We start from the raw sequence: 27,899 nt of genomic DNA, 5'->3' as shown, positions 1-27,899 counted from the left end.
TAAGCACGGACTAAAATGGCCTACAGCGATTTGAGATAGATATGCCTCTTCATCTGTAAGTCGTTGTTCTATAGCAAGAAGAAAGAAAAACAACCAGAAACCAATTGTGATAGTTTTGTTTTATAGACTGTATTAAAAAATCCATTTCTGAAAAACTTTAAGTTATTACCATAGATAAGCAATAAAGGCTCAAAAGCTCCTAAATCAAGACAGTATTTTTCTCTGATTTTTTTATAAGATGGTAACAAACAATAGAAACAAATGCTTCAGACTTAGCCAACTAAATATAAAAAATTCCATATGGCCTCAAATCATTCAGAAGCTGATATTCACAACTATTCCTATTAAATCTGAACTGCTTGGTGCAGTATAATGACTGAACAAGCAATTTCGAAAAGCTTCAGGAGGGAAAAACTATATAGAATGTAAGGTATAGAGGTTATGAAGTATTAACACGATGCTAAATTGCTGCATATCGTATTTGCAATGGGCAGTTTACAATCTGCTCGTCCTGATGGATTTAGCACAAGGGAGTTTGAAGACCTGGCTCTGCAATTTCAGTTTCTGCCTAGTAATTGATGGTTAAATTGTACGCACAAATAATGTGTTAGCACCAAATGATTTTGGGACCCTGCTCAGCCCAAACTGCTCCATTACACTCAGAGGAGCAGTAATAAATGGAAAGTAAGGAAAAGTTGCAGGAGATAATGAGACTGAATACTAATGACCTAAAGTAGTGCAAAAGATAGAAATGCAATTTTTCAAAAAGTACAATCCCCATTTGGCATCTTAATGAGTTATTAAAAAACAATAATAACGATTCTGTGGTTTGAAGCCAAATTACTATTTTTCCACATTTTTTTCTTTATCCTCTAAGATGTTGCAGAATTTATTAAGGTCTTCCAGGTTTACTGCAGAAATTAAAATGTACTGCAGGATTCTCTCAATTTACGATCCTCTGGTCACCTGCCTCAACAACCAGAAATTGTATCTTTTAGGAATCTTACTCACCTAGAATATTAAAATAGGCTGAAAACTGCTTATTTCAAGGAAGCAGAGGATAATTTCTATCTTTAAACAGACTTCCTTGTCTGATGGAGAATATAAAAGAAATTTCTTCTCTGACAGAAGATGAAATTGTTGCAAGCATTATCTCACAACCATATGATTAAGTATAAATCCCAAATGAACTGAAAATAGATGTAAAATCTATACTTTCCTACTGAAGTTGTTTTCTACAGCAAAGTATGTTTGTCCATCATTAGTATTTTCGTAATACCAAATAATTAGGGTGATGGATAAAACGAAGCTTCCCAACTAAAATGCATAGTTGCATTGTCATGAAAAAAAGGCTGGATAACATAGCTCTGCAAACTGGAAATGGAGATGCTTCTTTCTGTGGTGTATGATGTGTCTTCTTTCATCCAACAGTAATGATACTTCACACGGCAACATCTGCAACTGAAGAAAACAGCATCAGAAAAAAAGAGGTTAATCAGGTCTTTCCTGATTTATCTTAAATGTCATTCTCTTGACTTTCACAGTAATGAATTTCCCTCTTTATTTCAAAAGAAAACAACATTGTAGCTAAGAAGCAGACAAAACGGACTATATACATCAGATTGGGGTGAAAGACCTAAGCATGATACCTGCCAGCAGAATCACGGTTTAGGCACCCACCACGTGAGACTATGGTACAGGAACCTGAGCGAGACGCCCCAGACCTCATTCACCTTCAGGGAAGGTGGGCAATGTAAGTGGGCAGAGCCAACAGCTGCCCTAGAGAACATTAACCACATCCACCTGGCTGGAACACTTCGGTAAGAGTGTCCCTCAAGTGTCCCAAACTGGCTTTCTGCAGAGCGTCTCCACCCACACAGAGTTCAGCCTGGAACTGCCTTTCAGAGGTAGGTGGTGATTGATCTCTTTCCTTCAAAAAACAGAGCAGGCTTCCCTCTCTCTGTCCCTCCCAGCGGCTAGAAGAGTTCTGTATGATGCCTGCCTCCGCTCCAGAATCTCTTGCTCTGTGTCAGCTCCAGGGCATCTCCCCATGAACTACTCCACCTGCAGCAGAGCGTTCAGAAGTGAATCTGGGGTATTAACAAGGTCTAACTGAAGCTGACCCAAAATAAGCTGAAATGTCCTAATGGGAAAAAATAAAAATAGACCAATACAAACCACCAGCTAGATGGGAAGAATTTACAAACCTGCGCCCAACTACATTTCCCGTACTACACTCATATACAGTAGGACAAATTCGGAAATAATGAACTATGAGCAGCTTTTTCCACATTCCCAAGTGAAAAATACTCCTCAGTAATTGTCAATGAGACTTTTGAAATTTGGACTGCAGCTCCCAGAGTAGCATGTGGTGAGGAACCTTGAAATATGAAAATGCCCAGATCCCAATCAAGCTCATCTTAGTTGTTAGGGAACTACACGGTGCTGGCTTGAGGGCAGGGAGCACAGGGTTTCTGTACTTCTTACTCTCACGCTGAGTGAAAAAGCAAATGTAGCCTGTCATTTGTACCCAGTGTACCCACCCACTCTGGTAGGTGATGTAGCTGCAGGTCCAGTAATAACACCTGTCTCCCTTTTCCTTTATATCATAAGGACTGGGATAAGAAGTGTTCCTTGGCCGTGAAATCATACTGGAGGCAACAGCTGCTGAAGCGAGCTAGAAAATGACAAGTGTAGGCAGGATACAATGCATCAAAAATTGATGCCAGCTAATGGAACAGTGGTTTAAACAGCCTGCACAGTGCCCGTTACAGTCCAGTTCCGCAAGCAAGCAGAGTGCTTCCCTTCAAAAAACCTCTTAAGTGTCTGTTTTGCGGAGAAGCACACCCTGGCATGCATTGTGTGCAGAGCCCAATAATTGTGCCAACTACCCTGGAATGTGCTCAGCAATCCGATTCTGTGAGCTCTTTCGTACTGAGAGGAGTTTAAATTTTAATGCATGATTTAAGCCTTGAATCTGTTATGGAAGCAGGAACAGAGGAGGAATTATCTTTCATATTTAAAAAATAAATATGTGATTGAGTGACTGCATACAGTCCTGAAAGCAATTTAAAGCTGCATATGGGTATAAATCTTTTTCATAGTTACCTACAGGAATTTGTGAAAGCATAAAAAACGATGTCTTACAAAAATGGCCAACTGGCAAACCCAGTATGTCACTACCAGCAGGAACTCCTGCTGTCAGTGGCACCGCACCCAATCTCATGGTGATTTTCCCCACAATAATATCCCTTCTGAGCACTGAAATGATGCTTTTTGGAAAAAGTGTCAAAAGGCTAAGTGGAAAGATCACAGCAATTTAAAATAATCTTTAGAAATACATTAATGATTTATAAGAACAGCTTAAGCATAATCTTTCTCTCGCTCCTGAGTGCATTTGGTATGTGCCTTCGCTAGAACATTTTGAACTATGAGTTTCACTGTTTTCCCTATGTAATTTGTATCTTCTGTTGTTTGTGTAGGTGTCTTACTTAAAGACAGACAAGAGGGATTCTTCTAAATATGAAAATGTAGAGGCATGAAGCCGGGTTAATTAACATTGCTGACATACAGCTGTGGGCTGGCTTCAGGGCGTGGGCTGGCTGATGTGGACAAGGTGCAGCTGTGGCTGGTTCTGTTGAGTGGTTAAATAGCTCATAGGGGTATGGAAGAGGAGCAGCCAATGGAGAGAGGTCTGGAAGAAGCAGAGAGGAGTAGTACCTGCCTTGGGGGTAGAAGAGACAAGGAGAAGGATGCAGTAGGGGTAAGAACCAGAGGGACTGGCCTGAAGAGTATGAAGAAACAGCCTGGATGGTGGATGAACTGTTGAAACCTTGTGGGGGATTGGTGGCTGTGCTGGGGCAAGGCGTGCTGGCTGCTTGTTGAAGTTAACCTGGTATGGGATGGTAAAAAGTCTTGTTGCAGCCAGCTAGTTTTGAGAGTGCTGCGACATGAAAACATTTCCGTAAAGCCACAATCACATAAGGAAAAGTGGGAAAAGAATATTTTTAGGCTATTTCTGTTTGTGCTACTAAGTTCTGCGACAATAGCATGTAAAGAGCTCTTCAGCAAGGCAGCAGGGGCCTGAGCCAAAGCCCTGGGTGGACTTGCATTGAATTTTCTTGGTATTAGATTGGAATTTGCACAACTACATCTCTAAATTGCTAGGGGAGGGTATCCTTAGAAATGGACAGCAGTGGTGATACTACTGATGTAGCTGGATAAGAACCAGCCTCTCGTACACTCAGTTACTTAATGATCTCTTGTACTAACATGGGAGGGTTTGTGTCCACATGCTTTTAGATTGTAAGAGAAGAAAGGGACCCATCAACTTCTCTTCTACAATTTCTGTGGAAGAGGTTTTCACCTTTTTAGACATACACACGCTTCCCCTGTGCGTCATCCCTGTCAGTTACCTGTCATCTACCTTACATTCCAGTTTTATAATCCCTTTCACTGGATGATAAGGCTGTGCCTCAAGTTCTATATTCACTGGGAGACTAACTTGTCTTATCTAACCATACAGCTACACTCTTGCTCAGAAAGAAATAGAGAGATGTGAAGCACCTTGTACATTCAAGGATCTCAAAGCTCTTTACAAAGAGATGGAAGTGCTGATGGCAAAAGGCAGTGTACTAAAAATTGTTGGCAATTGCTGATGTGGAACTTTCATTAGCTTTTGTGCAGCCTTTGACGTGTCCACCAGTTTTATTAAGAGAATTAATGGGAGGCAGGACACTAAGATTGTTTCATCTTGTCCTTGGGGCATTGACTGTCAAAGAGATTGATGCAGTAAGAGAAGGGCTCGGGGTAATAGTGAGTAGATTGTGTGAATTTGATCTAACAACAGCTCAGAGCATGATACTGGACCCTTTCTACCAACAAAACAAGTCCACAACAGTTAGCTTTAAGACACTGTGTTTTCCTTCTTTCTTTCCTCATAAATTGGCAGCTCTTCCTCAGGAACTGTCAGATCTGTATCTGTCTCTGATTTCCCCAAGTAAGAGAGAACACTGTTCTATTCCTAGTCATTCGTGAGATCCATTACTGCCCCTTTTGATTCAGAGAATACAAGGCCACTTCCCCTTGAGCAGGCAGAGCACCCAAGTACTGCAGGAGAGGGGTCACCGTTACTCTTCATGCCATACACACGTGACACTTATTCTGCCCTGATCGCTGTAGGACTGAAGTACTCTTCTGGTGTGGAAGAAGCCAGCCAGTCTGTCCAGACTCCATGTGGCCCCACTGCTGGGGAAAGAGGGACTGCCATAAGGGCAGGACAGATGCAGAGAGAAGTCACACCTTGGGACAGGCTTCCTTAAGCCTCCAAGGGTAAGCTTAGCCAAAACCTTCCCTATGAAACAACAATTTCAGGGCTAGCCATCAGTAAAATCATCTTGCTGTATACTCCACCACCTTCAGAGAGGATGTTCGTCATATATCAGGGTGTTTTAATGGGCATGGCAAATTGACTTTTGCTCACTTTCATTTCTTACTTCATTTATTCTCTGCCCCCACTGTTTTAGGGAGCAGCCATTGAATCAAGTGCGTTCAAAAATGGTAGCCCTCTTACAGCTTCACATGCTGCATTTTTTTAAGTAAAGGGAGCTAGTTGCCTCACTTCAATATATAAATTATTTATTCTTTTGATCTGCTCTCCCAGATTTCTTGCCATCAGTCCAGCTTCTTGTTTCTGTCTTTTCATCTGTCACAGGAGAGGGTATTCACTCCTGGAACTTAAAAAAATAATAATAATAAAAAAAAAGCAGATATACATCCCACTGCATTTCAGAACTGCTAAAAATAATAGTTGATATGAGTAGTGCTTTTAAAGTTAAAAGTACCAGTTTATGCAAGTAGTGCTTTGTAAGTTAAAAGCACTACACAATCTCTGCTTCAGCTGAGGATAAACAGTTCTTACCACAGTGCAAATTAGTAACAAGGCACTATTGGCAGAGACAGAAAAGTTGGGTCTCCAGAGCCTTATTCTAGCATGCTGTCCTCTGAACAGCATTGCCTCCAAAGGCAAGTATTTGCCCTAAATAGTGTTCATGCTTCCTATCCAAATAAACAGCACCCTTGACATTTAAGGTAATTACTATCACCTTTTGACTGCACTAAGGAAATCCACCTACACTTGCCATATATAAAGAGGGGACTGTCTTAAAGCACTTGAGAGACTTGGCTCATTCATTTTTTCCAGGACAGTTACTAATATGGCAGTTTAATGGAAGATGGCAGAAACAGAGGAGGATTCTTAACTTCAGCAGTCAAATTAATAATAATAGTTACTGTGAAAATACACAGACATTAAGTGACCTATGCTGAAAAGATTTTCCTTTGGCAAAGTTACAAGTGCAAAAGTTAGTGCATTTTTTATTAGCTGTCAGTGTGATAGTAACCAATGAACTGGAAGTAAGGGAGCATGTGCATGCGTGTCTCTGCACACACACAAATGCACACAGAGGTAGATATATGGACACACACAGAGGATATAAGTATATTGATAAACATGATACACATCATGTTTATCAATATACTTACATTTCATGATCAACTATTGTCTTAATATTAAAGACATTTGTAGAAACGTCTTTTTTTGAAAATTTTCAAATGAAAAATTCAGCAGAAAGTAGCAATATGTCATTGATTGATATCTCTCTACCTATTAGTAAGATAAATACTTCCCTGTTGCAGGCTAGAGCAACAAGCAAATAACATGCTTTACACTTTGCTCTCCCGTCCGATCTGGACTTTTTAACCACAGGAATTTACTAAGTTAAAACAATGTTGTTGGGCCTTTCAGTTTTCAATTGTTGGGTTAAGGGCCGTTGCTGAGACCATCAGCAGGTTCTCCAGCTCAGGAGCAATAATGATGGTGATAAAAGCGATCCTGGCTTGCCCACAGCAGCCACTATACCTACCACACCTACTGCATAGCTCGCCTGCCTGCACAGAAATCAAACACATGCTCTGTACTGTGGTTAACGCTTTCTCTGACTGCACCTTCAGCTAGCTGGAAGTGAGGAAAAGTGTAACTCAAAAGCGGTTTGCCCGTCCCAGTCTTGCCTGTTTGATCCAGGGCAGACACTGAACACTGAAGTAAATCTTACCAACTGGGCTGAAGCTACATTTGAAGCAGAGAAGGGCAGATGTTAGCACGATTCCCAGCGGAGCTCTCTTAGGTTTCTAGCTCAGGCTAGAACCCTTCCTTGCTTGAGGCTCTTGTATTGGTGGTCTGAAATCCTTGTGCTTCAGGGGAGCCGCTGGTAGGGTAATACAAAGATGATGCTCTTTGATCAAGAAGCTCCTGGTACATACTTCTTGCCTCCACCCCACCTCCTCAAGAAAAAACAGGTTTTATCAAGTTGATGTAGTCTGCAATTGTCTGTTCTTGGAACTTAATCATCTTGGTGTTTCTCAGTATTCAGCTGTCCATGTGCAGCACTTCTAAAGCAGCCAGCTCCTCCCTGCTGAGCAAACTAGTCTTTAGCAGCATTCTAGACGCCCCATAGAGACAACGCTAGCACCATGAGACAGGCAGCCCGCAGCCTGAAAAACCGAAAGGACTTGTAGCTGGGCAGCTTTCCTGTAACTGCAGCGTTGCCACCGAGCCACCCACAAACAGCAATTAATTGAATCTGACCTTATCAGATGAAGGGGGAAGCGTTTCTTTGCAGGAAACGAAGCAAAACTAAAGCAGAAAGGGCTTTCATTGTTTTGACAGAGTATTTAGCTTTGAGACAGTATCCCTTTCAGAAACGTTATCCAAAACTGCAAAAAAAGGCAAGATCAAGATCTAAATTCCTGCCTCTCCAGCCACTCCTTGAATAATCTTTCCACACAACGTCAGGTAAGATCACAATTCCATGTATTTGTCATTAATCCCATGTATGACATCCAGTTTTCCCCTCGCCGCCGGCAGTCCTGACAGGAAGACTGTGCTATGACCTGGGAAGCAAGCCTGCTCCTACAGCACAGCGCTGCAGCAAGGCACTGGGTTTCTCAAGATACCTAATCTTTTTCTTTAAGTCACCGACAGAGAGATTAAGGAAAGGGATAACTTCATCCCAAAGTGTCCTGGATCTCATATATGGTCTTACAGAGCAAAGATCTGCAGAGTTGTTCCATCTCTTCTTTCTGTCCTTCAATGTGTAACACAACGTAACGCAAGCGAAAGGAGTGCTAGCAGGTCAATTCTAATGGTTACTCCCACCTCTAGGAACACAGGTGTGAAATTTGCATGGGAATGGGCCATGAATGTTGTTTCCTGCCTCTAAAAGATGAGTTTTGGTGAACCCAATGTCCCAGAAGGACAAAGCATGCTATCATTCAGACATACTACTGTATAAATGAAGGCACTGAATACTAGCGAGCCCTCCCTTGGCGACACATCTTACTACAATGTTAGTCTTATTTTTAACCCAAGAGTAAATGTTCTCTCATGAAGCAATTAAAGTAGGCAGGTATGTGGCAGACAGGGATAGAGGAAGATAAAGGTTTACCTGAGAGATATTCAACAGGTATCAGAAAAAGAAACAGTCTAGTACTAAAGTGGCCGGGAGGAGAAGCAGCTGCCCTGTGGAAAGGCTGGTGGGGCCCTGGGAAAGGGCCTACTCGCTCAGCAGAGGCTCGTGATGTCCACATGGCAAACAGCTGAACTCAGATGATCTTACCAGGAACTGCTCTTGTCTGTGTCACCAACTTCCCAAGCCATGCTACCTTTCCCTGCCTCCTGATGCCCTCATTTTAGAATAGCTGTAATGACAACTTTTCATCTTTGGAAGTCCTTGTAAGACCTATAGATAAGATTCACTTGGAAAAGTGGTCAGTATTTTTAATTACTGTGATAAACTGCCATGTAACCCAGCTAGTCCCTCTCAAAAGCCAAACAATAATCTAACTCAATTATTAATTTATTATGGAAGTACCTCATCTTTGGTCAGCAATGCTGTTCACAATTTCTTCTTTAGCTCCACTCTCAACATACAATTTAGTTGTTTATGGTTCCACGTGAAGCACAAAAATCAAACTGCTCTTCAGTACATAAATTTTTTTAACACATTAAAATAGCATGATATGATATTGAGTTTCCAATAAAACTCCATCCAATTTAAAGGCATGTAAAGAAGGACCTTCTTAAGCTTTTAACCTAAAAATTTCACCGTAAATAGTACTATCTGTGCAAGCAGCCATAACCTTGTCTATGCAATTGATAGATTAGTCAGTATTACTTAAATAAGTAGCATCTGTTCTGTTTCTAGGCTCTACAAGTCTTGCCAGGAAGAGGTATGGCTTACAGCACACTTCTTTTCAGACTTGTTTCCTTGGATCCGGACTTCCTGAAACAATTGCTGAGGAAAGTTAGAAGTGGAAGACTAGTTTTAGTTCCAAGCTGAAATCAGCTTCTTGTCATTCCTTCTGACTGGAGTAATAACGACAGAGCAATCAATTTCTGTTGTTTGGAAAATTTGATCAGCAAACTATTTCAAACGTGATTTTCCTCAGAGATCATTCGCACGTTGCTTTTCTCCTCTGCCCATGTCAGAAACAAATGTCAGCATAATGCTAAAGTCTGAGACACAATATTCTACACCATAAAAATGGTGTCAGAATTTGCACTGGGACCTTCAGGGCCACACAGGCTTTAAAAGGCTAACACATTTGTTTATAGACGACCCTTGGTAGCAGATGGAAAATCGATTTTGTTTCCCTGCTACCTAGCTCTCACAAAAACACAATTTCCAGTTTGTCATCTCATATATTTGACTAGAAGAAGTAGTAATTTATTTTGAGCAGATATTGCATACTATTATTTCTAAAAATATGAGGCAAAAGAGAACAATGAGTTGTAAGATACTTACCTTCTATGTTTGATGCACCCACGTGACAATGCTCTTGTTCAGGAATTATGGGCAGTTTCTCTGTGGTCTGTGCAGTAAGTGGAATCTGCTGGTTGCTGGTTTTCACTATTGAAAGTTAAAATAATTTTTATCCATATTATTAAACAGCAAACGTATCTGCAGAATGTTAAACATTGAACCTGCAAATCTGAAAACAATTGAGATCTGTCTGAACAGGAGGCATAGGTGGACAGCTGGTTTTTCAGTGGGATTTCGGTGCCTAGAGATGTAGGTACATGTCAGGAACTCCTGAAAGTACTAACCATATCTTGTATTTAATTCCTCTTGAGACTTGTGGGACTACAACATGCTGATCCTAAGTCTCCTTGGGAAGAAGCTTGAAGGTAGGCAACTAAATTGCTCTTGGAAATTTCACTAGTGGTGAAAATATAAAAGCATGCAAATTTGGGATTGCACAAGGGTCTCACCAAATGCAAAAGCCTACAGCTGGCCAGTTAAGCAGAAACAAATGAAATTCAGAGTGTGAACTTTTTGATTCATTTTCACATAAGGGCAGCCCAGACTGCCACTCAGGACCACATGATGTGGCCTCAGCAAACGTCATACACACAGGGAGGGCTACTGGGTGTCATCCAGTTGTTACCAATGACAGCATGAACCTCAGAAGCAGGGAAGGGTGTGGTGATGCCTTTAGCACACTGGCAACACAGATGCTGATGGGCTGTCTTACTGGGATACAGATAAAGAAATGCAGAAATAGCACGCTCAGGCAAATGAACACACAGTTGACCTAATGCTTTTCAAAGAACTACTGTAGAACACAAATATTTCAACTCCAGGTCCATCCTGTCCCTGACCATCCATAACTTCTGTAAGCCTACAAATGGGTTTCTACTGAGTTCATAACAAGAAGATGAAACTGTGCCGCTTGTATTGAGCTGTATCATTTGGGCTTCTCTCTTCACAAATGCAACTAAAAAAGTAGAGTTGGATCTTGGTAACTAAGCAACTGAATATGAAAAGCAAAGTTAAAATGAAACGGTGGTAGTTTTAAGAATAGCAATGGATCTTGTTTCACCCTCAGGATGAACCTGGAAAGAACAGGAATGTAGACTGACATTCCCTTCGGAGCCCGTGTGTAACACTGTTCTGCATGCGTGCAAACTGAGCAGAGAAAAGGCCTCTTGTGCATCAGTGCTCTATGGAAAGCATACAGGGGCTACAAAAAGCTCCCTATAATTACCTGCATCCTATAGGTTTTATCCTCCCATCTGAAAAATAAAAAAAGCCCCAAAGTGGCAATAAGGCTTCGTTTTTTTCTCTGAAAATGTTGCATCTCAAACATGTAGGTCTGTGTCAAATATTAAAAACTATGACAAGCTTTGCTTTCCCCAGCATTATTCATCTAAGTTGCAGAGGAAAAGACAGCTATTCAGCTATGTCAGGAACTGAGAAGGTTCAGAATCAAATAGGTGATGCTTCACTTGGCCCAGATTAATCAAACTTCTTCTTTCTTGGCTTTGCATCTATTTGCTGCTGTAGAAGATGTCTCATGCCTTTCCCCTTTGCTAAAAAGAAAATGTATTGCAGAATACAAGGAGGAGTGAGTCTGAATTCACTGGGATGCCAGCCCTGACACTACAGAGCCAGCGTTTGATTCTATTTCCAACCTGTCAACTAACTTGAAGCTGTAGCAATACATCAGAGAAATGGCAGAATTTCACCTATTTCCTCTAATCCTGTAGGAGAGGAACTATTATTTTAATTGGATAGCACAGAAAACAATACAGGAATTCAAATAACTGAGAGGAAATTTGTCTTGTTGTTTCTTATGTGCAAATTACAGTTGTCAAGCCCGCTTATATCAAATGCCACAAATGTCACAAAGCCTAAACAGTCCAGAAAACAACTGCAGGCCAAACTCGCTGAGTCCTGGTTGTCCCCATGATCCTGCAATGTCCTTCTTTCAGGATGAGTTATAAAATTACCATCCATCAGAACTGACTTTGCTGTGAGCCAGACAAGTGTATCCTGTGTTTGTATCCTAAAATGTAATGAACCAAACTGTGACTGTGAGCCAATGCAATATCACTGAAAATGAGAGAATTGTACTGTCTGAGCAATGTAGAACACGGCATTATGTTTGAACTAAGGTTGCCCTCACAGGCTGTCGAGTAATAACGTGATTATATTAACAATACGATTCCCTGTCTGCACAGTCCTGTTCTAGCATAGGAACGAGAGCAGGCCTTTCTTTCCAATAGATCTTATGCTACTTTCAAAATAGAATAAAAATAAACAAGGAATGTAATTCTTATGCTAGGAAAAGGAGGTCTAAATGGGAATTTATAGTGGTAGGCTTCTAGTAATATAAATTCATACTTAAGTATAACCCATATAACTATACAAACAAAACTTCCCATATGAAAAGACCCTGCTAGACAGATTCAGTCTAGGTATTAAACACCCTGATTTATGCAATCGGTTTCCTGTACAACTTTTTTTTTTTTTTAATAATGTAACATGCAGTTCACACACATTGGCCTGCTCCCAACAGGTAATTCTGTGTCTTGTCCCCAGGCTTATTTTTTTTTAGGATACAGCTATTATGAGAATAGCTATACTTAACCAGTTACTAGCAGTGGAAAAGGCACTAAAGTGGTTTAGGGGAAGCAGGCTATGGAAAAACTGTAACAGCAGAGTAAGTGTAACTGCCTTCCCTTCCTCTGAAACCGAAGCTGATTTAAGCAGTAAGCTGCACGTGACAGTTTAGCAGTTTCTATCAGGGTTCTTTGAAAACACTGTGCTGAATACTGTCTAGTCCTTCTAATTGCTATTATTAGTTTATTAAATTGTTCCCAAACCTCTTCTACTGAGTCTTCAATCTGAGAAAGCTCCATAAAGAAGTTCTTGCAATAGAAGTCTCTTACATGGGAATCTCCCCAAGATTCTCTGTCATGAACACAAAGCGAGGAACTGACTTTTCTTCTATGGATTGTTTTCCATGTGCTACTACTATCAAGTCCTCTTTGATACAAAAGTGCTTTATGTCTGGAAGCACAGATCAGCCACTTAATACTTACTTTTTGCACTGAAGAAAAAGCACCCTGTACTCTTTCCCTTCTTTTGTGGCTGCATTTAAGGGCAACTGGGTTTTGTAGGTTTTGTCAATTCATACCATTCAAGGGTCTGTTTTACATAAACACAAAGGCAGGACCAGATCCAAAGTCTGGAAGATGTGCTCTGGCAGCCCATGCTCCTGTGCAATCTTTTTTTGGCTTAACAGCACAATGTTTAGTCGACATTTACGACCGGAATGCTTTAAAGCTCCCCTATCATCACTATATGTGCTTAATCCTTTATAGTACCATGAATTTGGAAGGCTGTAACTTTAATCCTTCTCTAGAGAACATGCTATACATTTTTCCTTCTTTCCTCTGGCCACCAGACATAATGGTAATGATTCATGGACACAGAGCCACTGACAGTTGCACAAAACTACCATCCATGGCTGTAAATTACCTTTTTGTAGGACCACAGTGATAGTAAGATAGTAATTTCCTTAGCCTACCTAGGAAATTATTCTCATTCTCAGAGTATAGGTTTCCTTCTTTTTCTTCCCTTATCCTTTCTGAACTTTGAATAACCTTCTAGTAGTACCTATACATCTTTTAATCTATATGATAATACCGTCACATCCTCCCAGATACATAGTTATTTAGCCTCATTATGATGTTTCTAGGGTGGTTGTATTGTCTTCAGTGGATCTTAATGTTTTCTTTCAAGATTCCAAGCTATGCACTAATGACAGTGAAAAAATTATCAAGGGCTGTCAAGGAACTCATCTATAGCTATTTATAGCCATTATCACAGTAGTAAATTTTAAGCTTAGCAACTGTGGGAAGAATAAACTCTTTTCATATGGTCCTGATTCCACTTTAAATTTTATTGGTATAAATTGGGAAAATGACTGGATTGATTGGAATTATCATGTGTAAAATCAAGGAATTTCATCTTAAAATAAAACCCATTATAGCAGTTCATACAACTAAGCAGCTTTCCGAGTTAAATGGACAGATTGAAGTGGCAGGATAGATTGAAGTAGCAGGCACATAGAAGTAAGAATGACAGACCAGTAAAAGATTCCTATTCTCTAGTTAACTAGATCTGACTTTCCATAAAACTCCATCATTAAAAATGCCTTTGGATATACAACACTAAGAATGCATTGTGAAGCACGGTGATAAAATAGGTATGGTATTAGTAAAGCTACTCAAGACAAAAGATGTCAGAAAGATAATTCCTTTCCTGCAGGATGAAAATAATGAGCTCATAAATATATCTTAGAGGTAGCCAGTGCTTTAAAAGCAAGGATCATAAATTGTACTCACAGGAGAGTTCAGACAGACAAGGAGCTATTCACTCTTTTCTAGGTAAAATTGAAATGCCATGAGTTACTGAGTTGTAGAGAAAAATTATCAAGTCTCTTCTTACTCTTGAAGAACTAACAAGACAAACAGCCAAGTACCCAAGCCTAGATAAATTTTAAACCATTTTTTGATTTGCTGGCTTTGTATTTATTCTTGTTTTGGAGGCAGGTTGGTTTGCCATTCTATATGTTCATGTTAATCTTTTTAAAGATAGAGCTTCCTTTGTGAAGCCAGAATCCATGGAACTTATTAAAGCACATGCCTCTTCCAGCAGCACTAGTAACACTCAGAGGTACAGCTGCTAATTTCCCCTCACACAGGGATTTATTACCAAATCATGATTTCTGGAACCAAAACTTTGCGCTTAGCCTTGCCATTTAATTTATCTGTGCTAAACATCCTACACTCTCAGAAGACCACATTCTAATTCCTATCTGAAACTAGAAAATTGTACTTTGTGGGAATTTTTCCCTAGAAACAGGCTACAAAGTGTCAGCAGAGCCATTCTCTTGAGTCCTGCTACAGCCAGTCATTCCATCCTTTGGTAGCACATTTTATGGGGAATCACAAACGCACAGAGCATACATACACGTGTGTACATGTCTGTATACTTCCCATACACACACAAAGCATTCAGCTGCCAAACCTCAAACGTGGCACACAACATGACCAAAAATTAAGAGGATGTAAAAAAACACCAACACTTTTGGAAGAAGCATTCCCACATGACATACATAAGCCTTAATAGTTTTATTGTCAGAATTATTTCTTTATGATATAAAAATGTTGCCGTAAAATAAGCCAAATCAAATTTGCATAGGATCAAGGTAACTCAAACAGACCTGAAGCATCCCTTGACAGGAAAGACTTAAAAGGTCTTTCTTGACTTTTCAAGACAAGCTACTGCATCCTCATGTGAAAAGAAGCATTTGATTCACTGCAGCAAGAACTAAGAAGCACAAATGCAGTGTAGATCAGGACCTTGAGATGATGGGTTTAACAACATTAGGGTTGTACTTAATCGTAAGCCTCGAGGGTTTGTTAGGTATTTGTTTCACTTTTATATTACTTACCAGGAAAAGGATGAATTTTAGTAGTAGATATGGTTCTTCCTGCATATCCGAAACTCTTTCTTCTTAGAATAGTAGAAACTGCTGCTGCTACTCTGTGTTTACAATCTGTTTTGAACAAAATGTGTTTTATCCTTAGCTATAGAATTACATACAGCATCGATTAGAAGGAAACCCTTATTCTTAAACTGTTGAACAATTTCCATGAAAAAGCAGGAAGTTTTTGAAATAAGGTGATGAGGAAAGCCAAGGGCCAGATGTTTTATATTTTTCTGAATTGAATTTTCTGGAAATTCCATTCAGGTTTGCCCCTTTCAAATTATTCCCTCCCTTTCCTACACTGCGTATCTTGAACAAATTTTGGAAGGTTATCAAAAAAGTACATGTCCCAGTACAGGTTCAGACTCACACTGCTGCCAGTGGAATAGCAAGGATGGAGTGTATTGGCATCCTAGGAAGCTGACAGATTCTTTGCAAGTGTGGGATGTTCATCTTTGGAAACACAGTTGGAGAGCAAGCTCTACACCACTTGGAAAGACCCAGCTGGGTTGAACACCTCTGACTGTTCCTCAGCACCCATCTCATAAACTCCTCAGTCTCTCCACCCTTCTGCTGCTCTTTTAATACTGGGGTCTTGCTGGGGTTATCGCAGGTGACTGGGTAGCTGTTCTAGTTAGCCCTGTTCTACAATGACAGCAGTTCAGGGCTCAGCCAGCTTCTGATGACAGCCTCGCTCCAATTCTACATAACAGAACTTATTTTTATCTTTTTATTTTCAGAACACTAGAAAACTTCAGCTGTAGGAAATTAATTAAATTAGTGTTATTTAGGTCATGATTTTCTTATGAATAGCTAGTGGAGATGTAATGCGCTGAAGCCCTAAGCATGCACTGTAACAGTTAACATCAAAGGAAGCTCTGGAAGCAGTCATAAGATAAAAGTGGAAGGGAAAAGGCAAAAGGACTAATTTCTAATTTAGCTCCTTTGTCATGGATTGGTTGTAAGCGCTATGAAGTTTATGTGGATATTTTGTTTTATGCACTCATGGAAAGTAACTTAATTAATGTTTCAGAGACTGTCAGAGTCTGCCTAGCTGAATGTCTTGCAAGGTCTCAAGAGGAAATGAATAATTCTGTATTTCTTACCAGCTTTCAGTGGTGCTCAGAAATTAAGAGAAAAACTACTAACTGAATTATGACTGGAAAAATTCTTAGCAGCTGTTTTAGGCACATAGTAATATTCTGCTGTGTTCTTTGGGCACCTCTGAAAAAAGCAGTATACAGACTTGCAATTAAAGGTGGTGCCATAATATATACATGTAAGGAATGCAACCCTTAAATCTGATTTTTAAGTGCTTGTCTTTTTATTGGTAACATACTGATGTTTATGATGTTACATGTTATAAACTTAACAGAAAATGTATTCTAGAAGCAACTCAGTAATTAGAAGCCTCAAAAGGGCATTTTTCCTTGCTGCTTGTGTCCATGACAATTCTGAAAAACCTGCATTTAATAGAAAGCTGATGTTAAAGAATAAAGGCAGTAAATCATTAACCCTCACTGCTAATAGTTCTGCATTAAAAATAGGATATTATGACTCAAAGCACAGAAAATCATACTCATGGCATTTATAGGTAGCTTTCAAATTACAAATAAAAGTCCTTTAACTCAGAGCATTTAATAGCCCACTTATAAAGCCCTAATTTACATTTTGTGGGATTTTTACATACATTAAATAGGTCTCGGAATTTCGTTCTGGCAATGAGTAAAAGAACATTTATTTTAACAAAGATAATCTGGTAAGGAGTTTCTTTAATCACTGGCAAGGGAGCACAGATTTGCCATTTTAAGCAACTATTTCGCTTATTCATTTAAAACTATACGCATAAAACATTTACGTTATGCAAAAAAATCAGAGAAGTATTTTGTGTGTGGGTACTCTTCTTCCTTCTGTTCAGTTATGATTAAAGCGTGACTCCTATTGCTCCTTCATTACAAAACTGCCTGTGGATACAGTAAGGACGATCAGGGGAATGGATATGGCTTATGATTTTTTTATTACCCCTGTGACCAAGGTCTCCATTTGGCAGCTCTGGACTACAAGGTGAATGGATATCTGCCTGGTAATAGCAACTAAATGCTGGTTGTCTGGAGCCATATTCTGTCCGCTTAGGGCTGACACTGGCAGAAAGTCTCAGGAAATGGCTCTGAAAAGCATCTAAGAGCTATTATCCCAGGTAACAGGTTAAGTTAAGAGTACCTTTCCATGCTGATGAAAGGGAGTGTGCTCCCTATACCAGCTACCTCTGACTTGGGATTGAAAACACGGACCAGCAGCTGACAAGTGGTCTATTCTCTGCATTGTTCCTGTGCAGAGGACTTCGTCTGGATTGCTCAAAAGTCTCAAGCTCAGAGTAATCTTACACTTTTATTTTCACCTTCTTCACTGTATCTCGCTAGAAGAAATACTGTAAATCTGATTTCAGCCTGTATCCCAAGTGACTTGCATAGGATGAGCCCGTCTTGGCTGGTGAAGGTATTCCGTAGAAACAATCATTTCAGTCTCTGAACTAAGGGCAGGTTCTTTCATAGCAAAGTTTTAATCACTTGGAATAGTCAATAGGGCTGATTCAGAAATCACAGCAGTATTCTTTTTGCTGAAATAACAGCAAAGAGAAGAAATATTATCTGGGCTTTATTCAGCTCTGGGGTTAAGAAGGCACAGCTTGGCTGACCTGTATGGGATTACACCACCACCGAATTTAGGTAACAAGTTTTTAGGACAGATAGCTGAGTGTATATCTCTTCATAGCTATCATGTAATTTTTCTTGACCATGACCTAGATGAATCATCTTCAGGAAGGAGAGGGTATTTCAATCTGCTGACACTGGTCATTGGCATTTATGCTTAAGACCTTCAACAAGGTTCAACTGTAATTGCTTTTTATCTACTGGAATCAATCTGAAACTAGAAGTTCATACCACTAAGGATCACAGGCCACCAAGCACCTGTTAAAACCTCCACATTTAATTAACTGTCAACAAGTTTGGATTTGCATCCACAATTCAGAGGTGAGAGGTGATAGTATCAATCACATGAGTATTTCAGTTCCTGTATAAGAAGCTTTTATCATGTTACAAATAAAATACTGGTGTCTGAGCCACATTAATAATCAACAGCTTTGTTATTGTAAATTAATAGATTTTTCATTGCATTGAAATTTAAATTCATGCAGATTAACTTCTTGTTACTTACAGTTTTGTTCATTTTCTTGGACTATTTTGTAGATGACAATTGAAATAGTAAACACAAGAACTATTGCAATCATAGTCAGCCAAATGATCTTCGCCATACACATTGGATCTGTCCATAAAATGGAGAAGAGATAAAATGAAGCAGGAAACCAGTGACAGAGAAAAGCAGAACATTTGATCTTGGTAGGTTTTTGGACCATGCCTATCCCCCCAGATAAAAATTTTAAACAAAAGAGATTATGCCTTGTTCTTTCAGCCTTCTTTGTTGTTTGAAACAAAGTTTCCTATCTATAATTTATCTTTACTTTCACCTGTATCTATGTCTCCATGTCTGAAATAGTTCTACATAGCTAAGTGAATGAAAATTTTTCCTGTTTGTATAAACAAAGGAAGAAGTCCAGGAAGAAAATGTTTCAAAGATCAATGTTTATATTTAATGGATGGAGCACAGAAGGAATTGGTCCACTGTCCAACACTAGCCCGTACCAGCATTCTCAACCTCCTGGTCTATCTCCATATATGGTGGAAAGTAAGATTCTACATATAGAAATTTCCTTACCAAAATTTGAAGAAATGCCACCAACAGGACCCCTCTGGGAAGTTCTTTTAACTAAAGCTGCCTTGGGTGAGAATCGGGGAGGGACTGGGTGTAGGAGGTAGGCTGCTCTTTTGGACAACAGCTGCTGCAGAAATGCACCCACATTCTGCAGGGAATTAGTTCAGTAACTAGTACGAGCCATGACTACACACTACAGAGAAAGGATGTGGGAAAGTTTCCTTCCTGATTATTTGAAAGACGTTTCAAACTTCTTTGGCAGCTGCATGTTAATGCATACCTTAGCATTGTCAAATAACTATTTTAAAAAACAACTATGTTTCTATGGCTCATATAAAATCAAATTACAGACTATAGCCAAACCACTGTTTTCCTCTCCTTGGCTTAGAACGGTATAATTAGACCTACATCAACTCACTTCCCTTGTGCATCTTCTCCACTGAGAAGTCACGAGGTAACTGCCAATAACCACATGGCTCTTTGAGGTAAGCGCAGCTCATGTCTCCTAATTCAGAACTAAAATTTCTTTAGTACAGTCATTCAGGCTCCTTTCAGACAGAGTACTCTACCCCATCTTGCAGTGACTTGTAATGACTTGTATATCAACCTTGCTTAGTAAAGGCCCTGAGCACCTCGTCAGCTTTGCTTTGAGGTAAATAGAAAAAAGATGCGTTGTTAATTTTTGTTGTTAACTTGAGACAACTACTTCCCCAGTAAATCACCATTAGCAAAGCGTGGTTACCTCATAGTTTTGACACAAGTTGGCAGGGCAAGTTACAAACTATACTCCACTCATAGCTAGACCTACTTGTTTTAAATAAAAACACCGTAACTGCCCTCTCTTCTCTAGGATTTTACCTAGACTTCTTTAACATAGGTTTAGCCAACTCCAAAACACTTCCCCCCCCCCCCCCGAAAAGGTACAGCATAAAATGCATTTGCCATACAAAACTAAATGAATTTAGTAATTCAGCAACTCCCAGATGGCAAACATTGCACATAGGCTGGAAGCCCGGATCATAGTCAGGCAATCAGCCAAAACACTCCTGCAGCACAAAGACAAATTTAAAAAGCTGACAGGCTGTCCTCTGGGAAAACTAAGCCTAGTTCAGCTAAATATTTCTCTTTTAAGTGTACTGTAGTAAGGCTGCATAGTAGGATATTGCAGTACAACATTAAGAAAAGTCAAACCTATTTCCTGGTTCTTCTGCCGCTGAAGTTAACAGGAATTTTTTAATTTACCTCCAAGACAACAGGGTTATGCCATTATCAGGGAGGGGAGAAGAAAAAAGTAATCCCTGGTTTTGTCATGCATGCAATTTGTGAGTCTGTCACCACTAAGCAAAAAAATATACAGACACCTACTTTGCTGTGTTGCTTCCAGGGAAAAACAGCCACAGCTAAACCTGTTTCAAATCACTATAAAAACTGTCAGTTACCTACTAAAGATGGTCTTTTACTAATGGATGATCAAAATTGTAGTCTTTTCTTGTGACATACTTAAATACTTTCAAATTGTTGCTGAAAGCAAAGAACTACCTACTGGAGATTTTTTGTAAGATTGATATTGTTTCTGGTTTGGTTTCCATTCCGACTCTCCTTTGTAACTTACATTCTACATAGGACTTCAGCTGCAGTGAAATATTTATACAGTCATTTTGGTCTTCCATCATTGCCAGTAGACAGGAATGATTTAGGTGTTCTTCAGCTGCATTTCTTCCTCCAACTACAGAATTGTTGATGTACATTTCCAGCAGGTAGTAAGTATTATGCTCTACTTCTTCTTTCTCAGAAACCGTAGTGAAATTAAAATATTTATAAGAATAAATAACATCTTCTGTTTTCACTTCAAGTAAGCCTTTTGCTTTTGGAAACAGAAATTACGACAAAACTGTTACATAATGTGCAGCAGACAGAGAAAACAAGTTCTCTGTCTCATTTGCAAAAACATACAGTAGGCTTTTACATTACTATGATAAAATGTACAAAAGCATACTATGTAAAGTTATTCTGAACAGATCTGTAATGTATTGGTTATCTATACAAAATATACTTTCCCTGCAAGCTATAGCCCCTTTTCTGCTTTACTACCAGCTTCAGAGCTTTTCAGTTTTTCATTGTTTTGTTGTCTGTTGTCAAAGGTAACAAAAAAAATCAGGCTGTGAAAAAAATAAAACCTGAGAAAGTCATATGATGATAGAGATATGATCTAGTCTGTTACCAGTTGCAGAAGGTTCTTGTTTCACTTTAAAGCACACAAGCTGTGAGACTTGCACAATGTTAACAAAAAACATAGGTGGATGAGACATTGTCAAAATTGTTAAAGGTATACAGGTATAACTGAGAACAGACTTTGTCCACATTTCTTTTTTGTTATTTTCCATACTTGTTAAGACAGCTATTTTATAATAAGAAAATCAGGCATTTGGAAAACAACTGCATTTCTTGTATTCAGGACTTGGCCTGTTGCCCCCGTTGCTGACAACGTTAGAAAACCAAAATTCAGAGGCATCTTCTTCCCCCAAACTTTCCAGATACTTTGCAAGTGTATACGGCACAGAAGGAATATGCTGCTACTGCTCTGAAAAGATGTGAATGTTGCTGAACTCTTCTCTGTATTGCTGTGCCAGCTCTTATTCAGCACTGCATTCTATGAAACGTGCAAAGCCATTTCTGATACTACACTGTTCTGGGTATTGTAGACTACAAGCACAAAAATGGTTATTTCTTGTATAGCTGTCACTTGAATAGTTGCCATCTTTGAATTAGTTCTTCAGGTTGCTCACAACAATATATATATATATCTTCATATAGTATCAGCAACCTACATGTAGAGTTCCACAATGACGTTTAAAAGCAAATTCAGCATGAAAACTGATCAGAAATTACAACTCTTTAAAAAAATAAAATAAAATAAAAAATAATAAAAACCCCCCACTCTTTAAAAATAAATGAAATTTTAGAAAATTTAGCAAGATTAAAAGAATGAAGATGGGGATATAAGAGCATTGATAAAAGCCAGATGGCAGAGGTCAAATTTGCAACAAAAATACTCCGGGTGGCTGCTGGATAAGGCATTCTTTTCTCACAGCACCCTCCTTCCAGACCAATACAAAGCCCCCTGGAGATAATGACACACACACACCCGCCATGAATTTATACAAGATCTTCAAAGAAGAGAAGTCAGCATTTTGCTACTGATATGTTTCACTTACATCCAGGCATGAATGCCACTGAGAATCTGGCATAAAACTTGCATTCTCTAGCCATTCAAAGGCAAGCTAAAAAAAACATTGTTCATAGATTTTGCAAAGACCATAGAGAACCAGCAGCATATTATCATTTCCTTTTAACTACCAAATAAAAACATGTATTTCATGTTGTGATTAACTACAAAATTATGTATTTCTCTTCCCCTACTTACTTTTTCTAGCTACTGACCCTGATCCTTGATGATCAACATTCGCATCTCTCTTGGATTCACAGTCGGTGTGTTCAGTTTGGGACTGCTGTTCCCTCCTGGAGGACTGGCAAACACATGGAAGATCATGGAAACTGGAATGATTTACAATGGCCTTCAGTAAAACAGTCTGGTTTTCTCTTCTATGTTGCACTGCTCTTTTGCAAGAATTGTTAAAAGTACAAAGTGGAAAAGTGGTGTTATTTGATGAACAAGTATCCATGCATGACACAATTACAGTGTTAGCTGTAAAATTAAAAAAAAAAGAAAAAAGAAAGAAAAAAAAGAGTACTGTATCAGCAAGACAGTCATATAGGACACACGGACAAATACATGCATGGAAGCATCATGTCACAGATCCTTTAACCACCTTACAATGAAACCTGCTTTATTTCTTGAGGGTTATGGCAGCACGTTGAATGCATCAAGCGAGAGGAAGCAAGCACAGTCGTCCCACAGCCTAGATGCTGAATTCTATTGCTGAACTGTTTGAAATCTCTTGCAATGCTAGCTTGAATTTGTGGTGGCAGCTAGTCACATTCTAGTTTCAAAGCTGCTCCAATCTGATTGTGCTTGAAGATGAAAGCACTCGCGTTTGGAGGGGAAACTTAGCCCTGGAACTGTGCCATTGTAACGCACCGGTGCAATTACTTTATAAAATAGCTATAATCAGAATGAAAACTTTTTTTCCAATGACATTGAAAACACACAGTGAAAACACACAGAAACGTTGCTGAATCCTTCAACCACACCCTTCACATCCTCTTACATTCAGTCTTAATTATGACCATTGGCTTTGCTATTCATAGCCAAATTTCAGTGTCGAATTACTGTATCTAGAGGACGTTAAATGCCATTCTGGCAAGTAGCAAAACCCGCATAAAATTAATTATTAATAAGTGTTATTTTAGCTGTCTTCCACATTAAAGTACGGCTTTATTGTATAAATTGTGCATTTCTACTTGAGTTAACCTTGAACTATTTTTTCAATATGAAAATAAATATTTAAGAATAAAAAACTTCTGGGACCCCAACGTGAAATAGGTATTTATGAGTACAAATAACCACTTCCTGGAGTTGACGCAGCACTAACCTATAGTTCTGTAGCTGAACTTCCAATTCTAGTAGTACTCTTGCATCTTTATGAAGAGGAATTTTGCATCTAAGTCCCATTATGAGTAATCAGAGTAATATGTTCCTAAATCCTTATGTATATAGAGAAAAACATAGCCTTTAATTGCTCCAGTGCTCAGCTGCAATCTGACAGCTTCAATAGGCCACCTGTGCTCACACAGCACCAGGCTGACCTCAGAAATGGTTCAGTGAAGGATTTCAGACAGGATACAGAAATAAAATCCCAAATCCAATGCCAAAGTCAATTACCTTTGCTTTATGAACCCTACATCAGAGAGTCATAAACTCCTTATAAAACATAATAAATTGAAATGTAAAATACACATCTTATGCAGGCAAGAAAATAATTCATTTTAATACAAAAAGGAAAAAGTCAGACAAAATGTGGGCTTGATCTTTCCCTGAGGCAAGACAAAACACTTCCCTTGAAATGCTTACTATCTGAGTCACGCAACCTGGAGTGGAGCAGGCTCCTGAGGTCAAATCCTTCCTGCTGAAGGAATCATTCAGTGCAGAGTTTCTCTGTGGAGATGAGCCAGGAGCAGGAAGTGAACGTTTGCTCTCATGGCAAGGTGTGTGTGCATCTGAGCAACCAGTCTAAAACCATTCCTACAGCTTTCAAGGTCAACTAATAGTAATTCTGCACCGTACCCCTTTCACCAAGAAATTTGTACGCAGACTAGGGAATCTGCTTAACTACAGGGCAGTCTACATCCAGTGCTGTGAAGTCGGTTTTGGACTTCACACACCGCTAAACAGGCTCCAGAGCTGTCTGTGAGCCATGATGTAGATAAGTAAAAGGCATGTTATCTGAGTGGAAAAAGTTTGAACGCTGTCCCCTTAGGAAGGGCACTTACCATCCTCTTGAAAGATCTCTACTGAGAAAACTGATCAAATTATGATCTAGCATCAGTAAACTTTATTTTCTTCCAACTCACAGGACTGTGGACTTTCTAGGGAGGGATATGTATTGCTGAACGCTGTAAGCAGGGCTGCAAAAAGACTAGACTTTCCCAACGGATTACATGGCAGACAGAGAGCATAACCCACAAGAGGCTTGCTCCTTACTGCAGGACTGGGAGGGACCCTCCCAAATGTAAACGTCACTAGAAATGTGGAAGGGTTTTGTGAAATCTGAATGCTGATGGCCTGAAGTGTTAAAAGAATCACTGAGATGAAACCATGCAAAGTATCTCTAGGAAACCGCTTTATATTCAAAGATCTGTAACCCACATGCTTAATGTTGGGAATTTCTGTGATTATGACATTCTTTTCTTAAGCCTCTAGTTACAGGGTTTTTCCATAGAAAATCCAATTCCATTAAAACAAAATTACTCACAGGGAAGATCTGAATTTGTAAAAAACTTGCTTCCCTCTAAGAAAATAATAAATATTTCATTTTGGATTGGCTTGACTTTTTTTCATTTGATCTGTGGTATTCTGTTTTGAATCAATTCAGCAGTATATGAAGTTGCATTTTTTAATCACTTCCTTATGGAAATTACAGTTGTCACATAATATTGTACAGATACAAGGCCTACAGTACAAACTGAGGAACACACAACTGATAAGACTAAAGGAGATGGACTCTATCCAGTAGCTGGACCCAGAGAACAGGACTGGGATTGAGAGCAACAGGCTCCAAAATAACATCCTCTTGCTCTAAAGTGACAACCTCTTGCTCTAAAGCAATGCAGTTTAAAGGTTCAATGATGTTACAACCAAACAAGTGGGCTGCTTCAGAAATGTAAAGGAGACTTTTCACTTTTGGAATGCTGAACTGCATGGTTTTGATAAGTTTTTAAAGGCTTGGGTTTTTTTGCAAATTGATTTCCCCCTAAATTTCTGTTCAATGAGAAAATTCCATTTTTATTCCCTCTCTGGAATAGAAATAAATGCTGAAACTTCCCCTGGGATACAACATTCAAGTTTCACTTACCTCTATCTGTATACTTTGCTTGCCTGCCATCTCAGAGTTTATATTAAAAACCTGAAGTACCTACATTGTTAACATGATCTTAGAATAGCCTGTGGAATTAGGTCTCTCCCACTCATTCAGACCCCCTTGCAGAGGAAGGAAGATACGGTGACCTTCACATCTCAAAGATTTCCAACAACAACTCTGTGTGGTGAAGTCTGATGGGGTAACCAGCAATTTGAAACATCTACAGCAAATCCTGTACATTTTTGGTTTGCCACAAAATCTGAAACAAAACTGGTTTCCGACAGAAAGTTTTCAATTAATCAGACACCCAAATTCCTTGAAATTTTCAAAATAAATAGTTGAACATATTTACTTTTTCATGTACTTCAGACATTGTCATAGTCTGTTATATAGTCATATAGTTTTTAGAACATCCAAAATATGACAATGATTGTAATTTTCCAAATATAATTCTGTACTGTATTCTACACTTCATAATCTTATTTTAGACACTTTGTGAATAAGGTCATACGCAGATATCAGAATCGCAGTGGCGATACTATTGCAGCATAAAGTGTCTACAATAAAAGCATTCTAGAAAAGTTACCATGGAAAAATGCAATTGACAGTAAGGCCAATGTTTTCTTCTGGTAATAGTTGTGTCATTGTTTGCACAGTCTGTGCTAGAAAATACTTTGATTACTTCTGCATGGAGGTAAAATATTAATTATTCCAATACCTTAAACTGACTCATCAATTTTATGATATTCAAAACTTATGACAGCTTATAAATTTTGTTTATAAACCATAAAAATCTATAAATTATGCTCTAGTTACTGTCATGCTTACTCTTTGTGGTTAACGAAAGCAGAAATGTAAATATAAGTACCCTGACCTGGATATATTTTTATATTAATTCTTTTTTCAGAAAATTATGCTTCATAAAGAATTTATTTCATGATGCTTGGGAACACGCAGCATTTGTCAGAGGGATGCCTTTTATTATAATATTTATATATTCAAAAGCTTACTTAGGAATGGAAGTGACAAAACTATTTTAATATTAATTTATTTATAGAGTTTAAAGAAAGCAGTGAATGCATTACTTACACAGACATATTTTGCATTTATCCTAAATCCAGTATCGACCTTTAGGGTCACCAAGATGCACTTGGAATCTATATTAAAAGATCTGCTTCACTCAATTATACCTACTGCACTCTACTTTTTGTTATCTTATGTTACCACTGCGTATCTCTTCCACAGATAGCATCTCATACCAGACAGTAACTGTACAAAGTTTTATAAGCATTTAAGCATAGAAACCTGAAAGAAGTTAATTTACAAGACATGAATACATGCTGTAAAAGAACATATGTACTTTAACTACTCTCTTCACAATGGAGACAGTAACAGTTGCGTGGAAATAGTCACCAAAAATTTTGCAGTGTATGTACATGCATGACAAACTCCTTTTGAATTACGACATACAGTTAATGCTGTTGGCTAAAAATCTAGCAAAAAAAAAATGCACATGCTTTGCAAAGTCCGTATGAATACAACATCCTAATCATTGCTTTTAGGCAAGCCGATGGCAACTTTTCAATTGCAATCAGACCAGAATAAATAAAAAGCTATCTTAAAAGCTGATTACCTACCTTCATGGATCTTGAAAAATTCAGGTAAGCATAAAATAAACATGGTAATTATTCCTAGTACTAATTTGAAGACTTCTGATTTTCTTAAAAGCAAGCACATGTCACTGAAGCACTTCTATCTAGCGTAGTGGTGGTAACTTCCTTCCTGGTTTAGCTTTTAACATAGCTTTTGCACACTCTATGCAAAATAACGTCTGTTCATTTCCTTTTTTCTAATATTATTTTTCTTTTTACTTCTTGTTACGTTAAGTTGTAAAAAGTCAAGTTCTGTTCTTACACTGGCATAGATGAGGATGATTCAAATGAATATGCTGAAGATAAAACTCATGTACCACAATGAAAATAAGAGAAAAACCATGCATAGAAACTATTTTATTCATTTGGGGTAGTTTTGGTTTAGGAACAGCACCCTGTAATGGCCACTTTCATATACCTTCCAAACAGTAATACGTGAAGGAATTTTGTTCTCATTTAGCCAAGAGGATTTTTTTAAAAATGAGTCAGACTCTCATTATAAAAATGAATCAGAGCCACATGAGTCAGATATGGA

The 27,899-nt window shown here is 38.7% G+C and overlaps 1 protein-coding gene across 2 annotated transcripts; it reads right to left on the bottom strand.

Annotated features, from left to right (window-relative positions):
* Nucleotides 1-104: 104 nt before the first annotated feature.
* TMEM156 (transmembrane protein 156) lies at nt 105-27,481 on the bottom strand. Of its 2 annotated transcripts, XM_040587437.1 has the most exons (8): nt 27,350-27,436; nt 27,073-27,205; nt 22,598-22,879; nt 20,786-21,037; nt 18,619-18,726; nt 15,367-15,471; nt 9,864-9,968; nt 105-1,461 (listed from the first exon to the last, which is right to left on the bottom strand). In XM_040587437.1, exons 3-8 carry the CDS (start codon nt 22,854-22,856, stop codon nt 1,442-1,444), a joined length of 849 nt encoding a protein of 282 aa, XP_040443371.1. In that variant the 5' UTR covers nt 22,857-22,879; nt 27,073-27,205; nt 27,350-27,436; the 3' UTR covers nt 105-1,441. The 2 variants fall into 2 exon arrangements, with proteins under 2 accessions (XP_040443371.1, XP_040443363.1); XM_040587429.1 differs by lacking the exon at nt 27,073-27,205 and having other exon boundaries at nt 27,350-27,481.
* Nucleotides 27,482-27,899: the final 418 nt, after the last annotated feature.

The sequence above is a fragment of the Falco naumanni genome, chromosome 1 (assembly GCF_017639655.2).
Source record: "Falco naumanni isolate bFalNau1 chromosome 1, bFalNau1.pat, whole genome shotgun sequence".
Classification (NCBI taxonomy): domain Eukaryota; kingdom Metazoa; phylum Chordata; class Aves; order Falconiformes; family Falconidae; genus Falco; species Falco naumanni.
The sequence above is the reverse complement of the archived record's forward strand: the minus strand, read 5'-3'. Positions and strand labels throughout refer to the sequence as shown.

What these genes read in the sequence shown, in the direction of transcription:
- TMEM156 (XM_040587429.1), bottom strand. Translation starts at nt 27,449, where the DNA reads ATGTGCTTGCTTTTAAGAAAATCAGAAGTCTTCAAATTAGTACTAGGA. An exon ending in AGGGTCAGTAGCTAGAAAAA is followed by an intron (nt 21,038 to 22,597) that starts GTAAGTAGGGGA and finishes TGTTTCCAAAAG; the next exon opens with CAAAAGGCTTACTTGAAGTG. An exon ending in GCTGAAGTCCTATGTAGAAT is followed by an intron (nt 18,727 to 20,785) that starts GTAAGTTACAAA and finishes TTTTATGGACAG; the next exon opens with ATCCAATGTGTATGGCGAAG.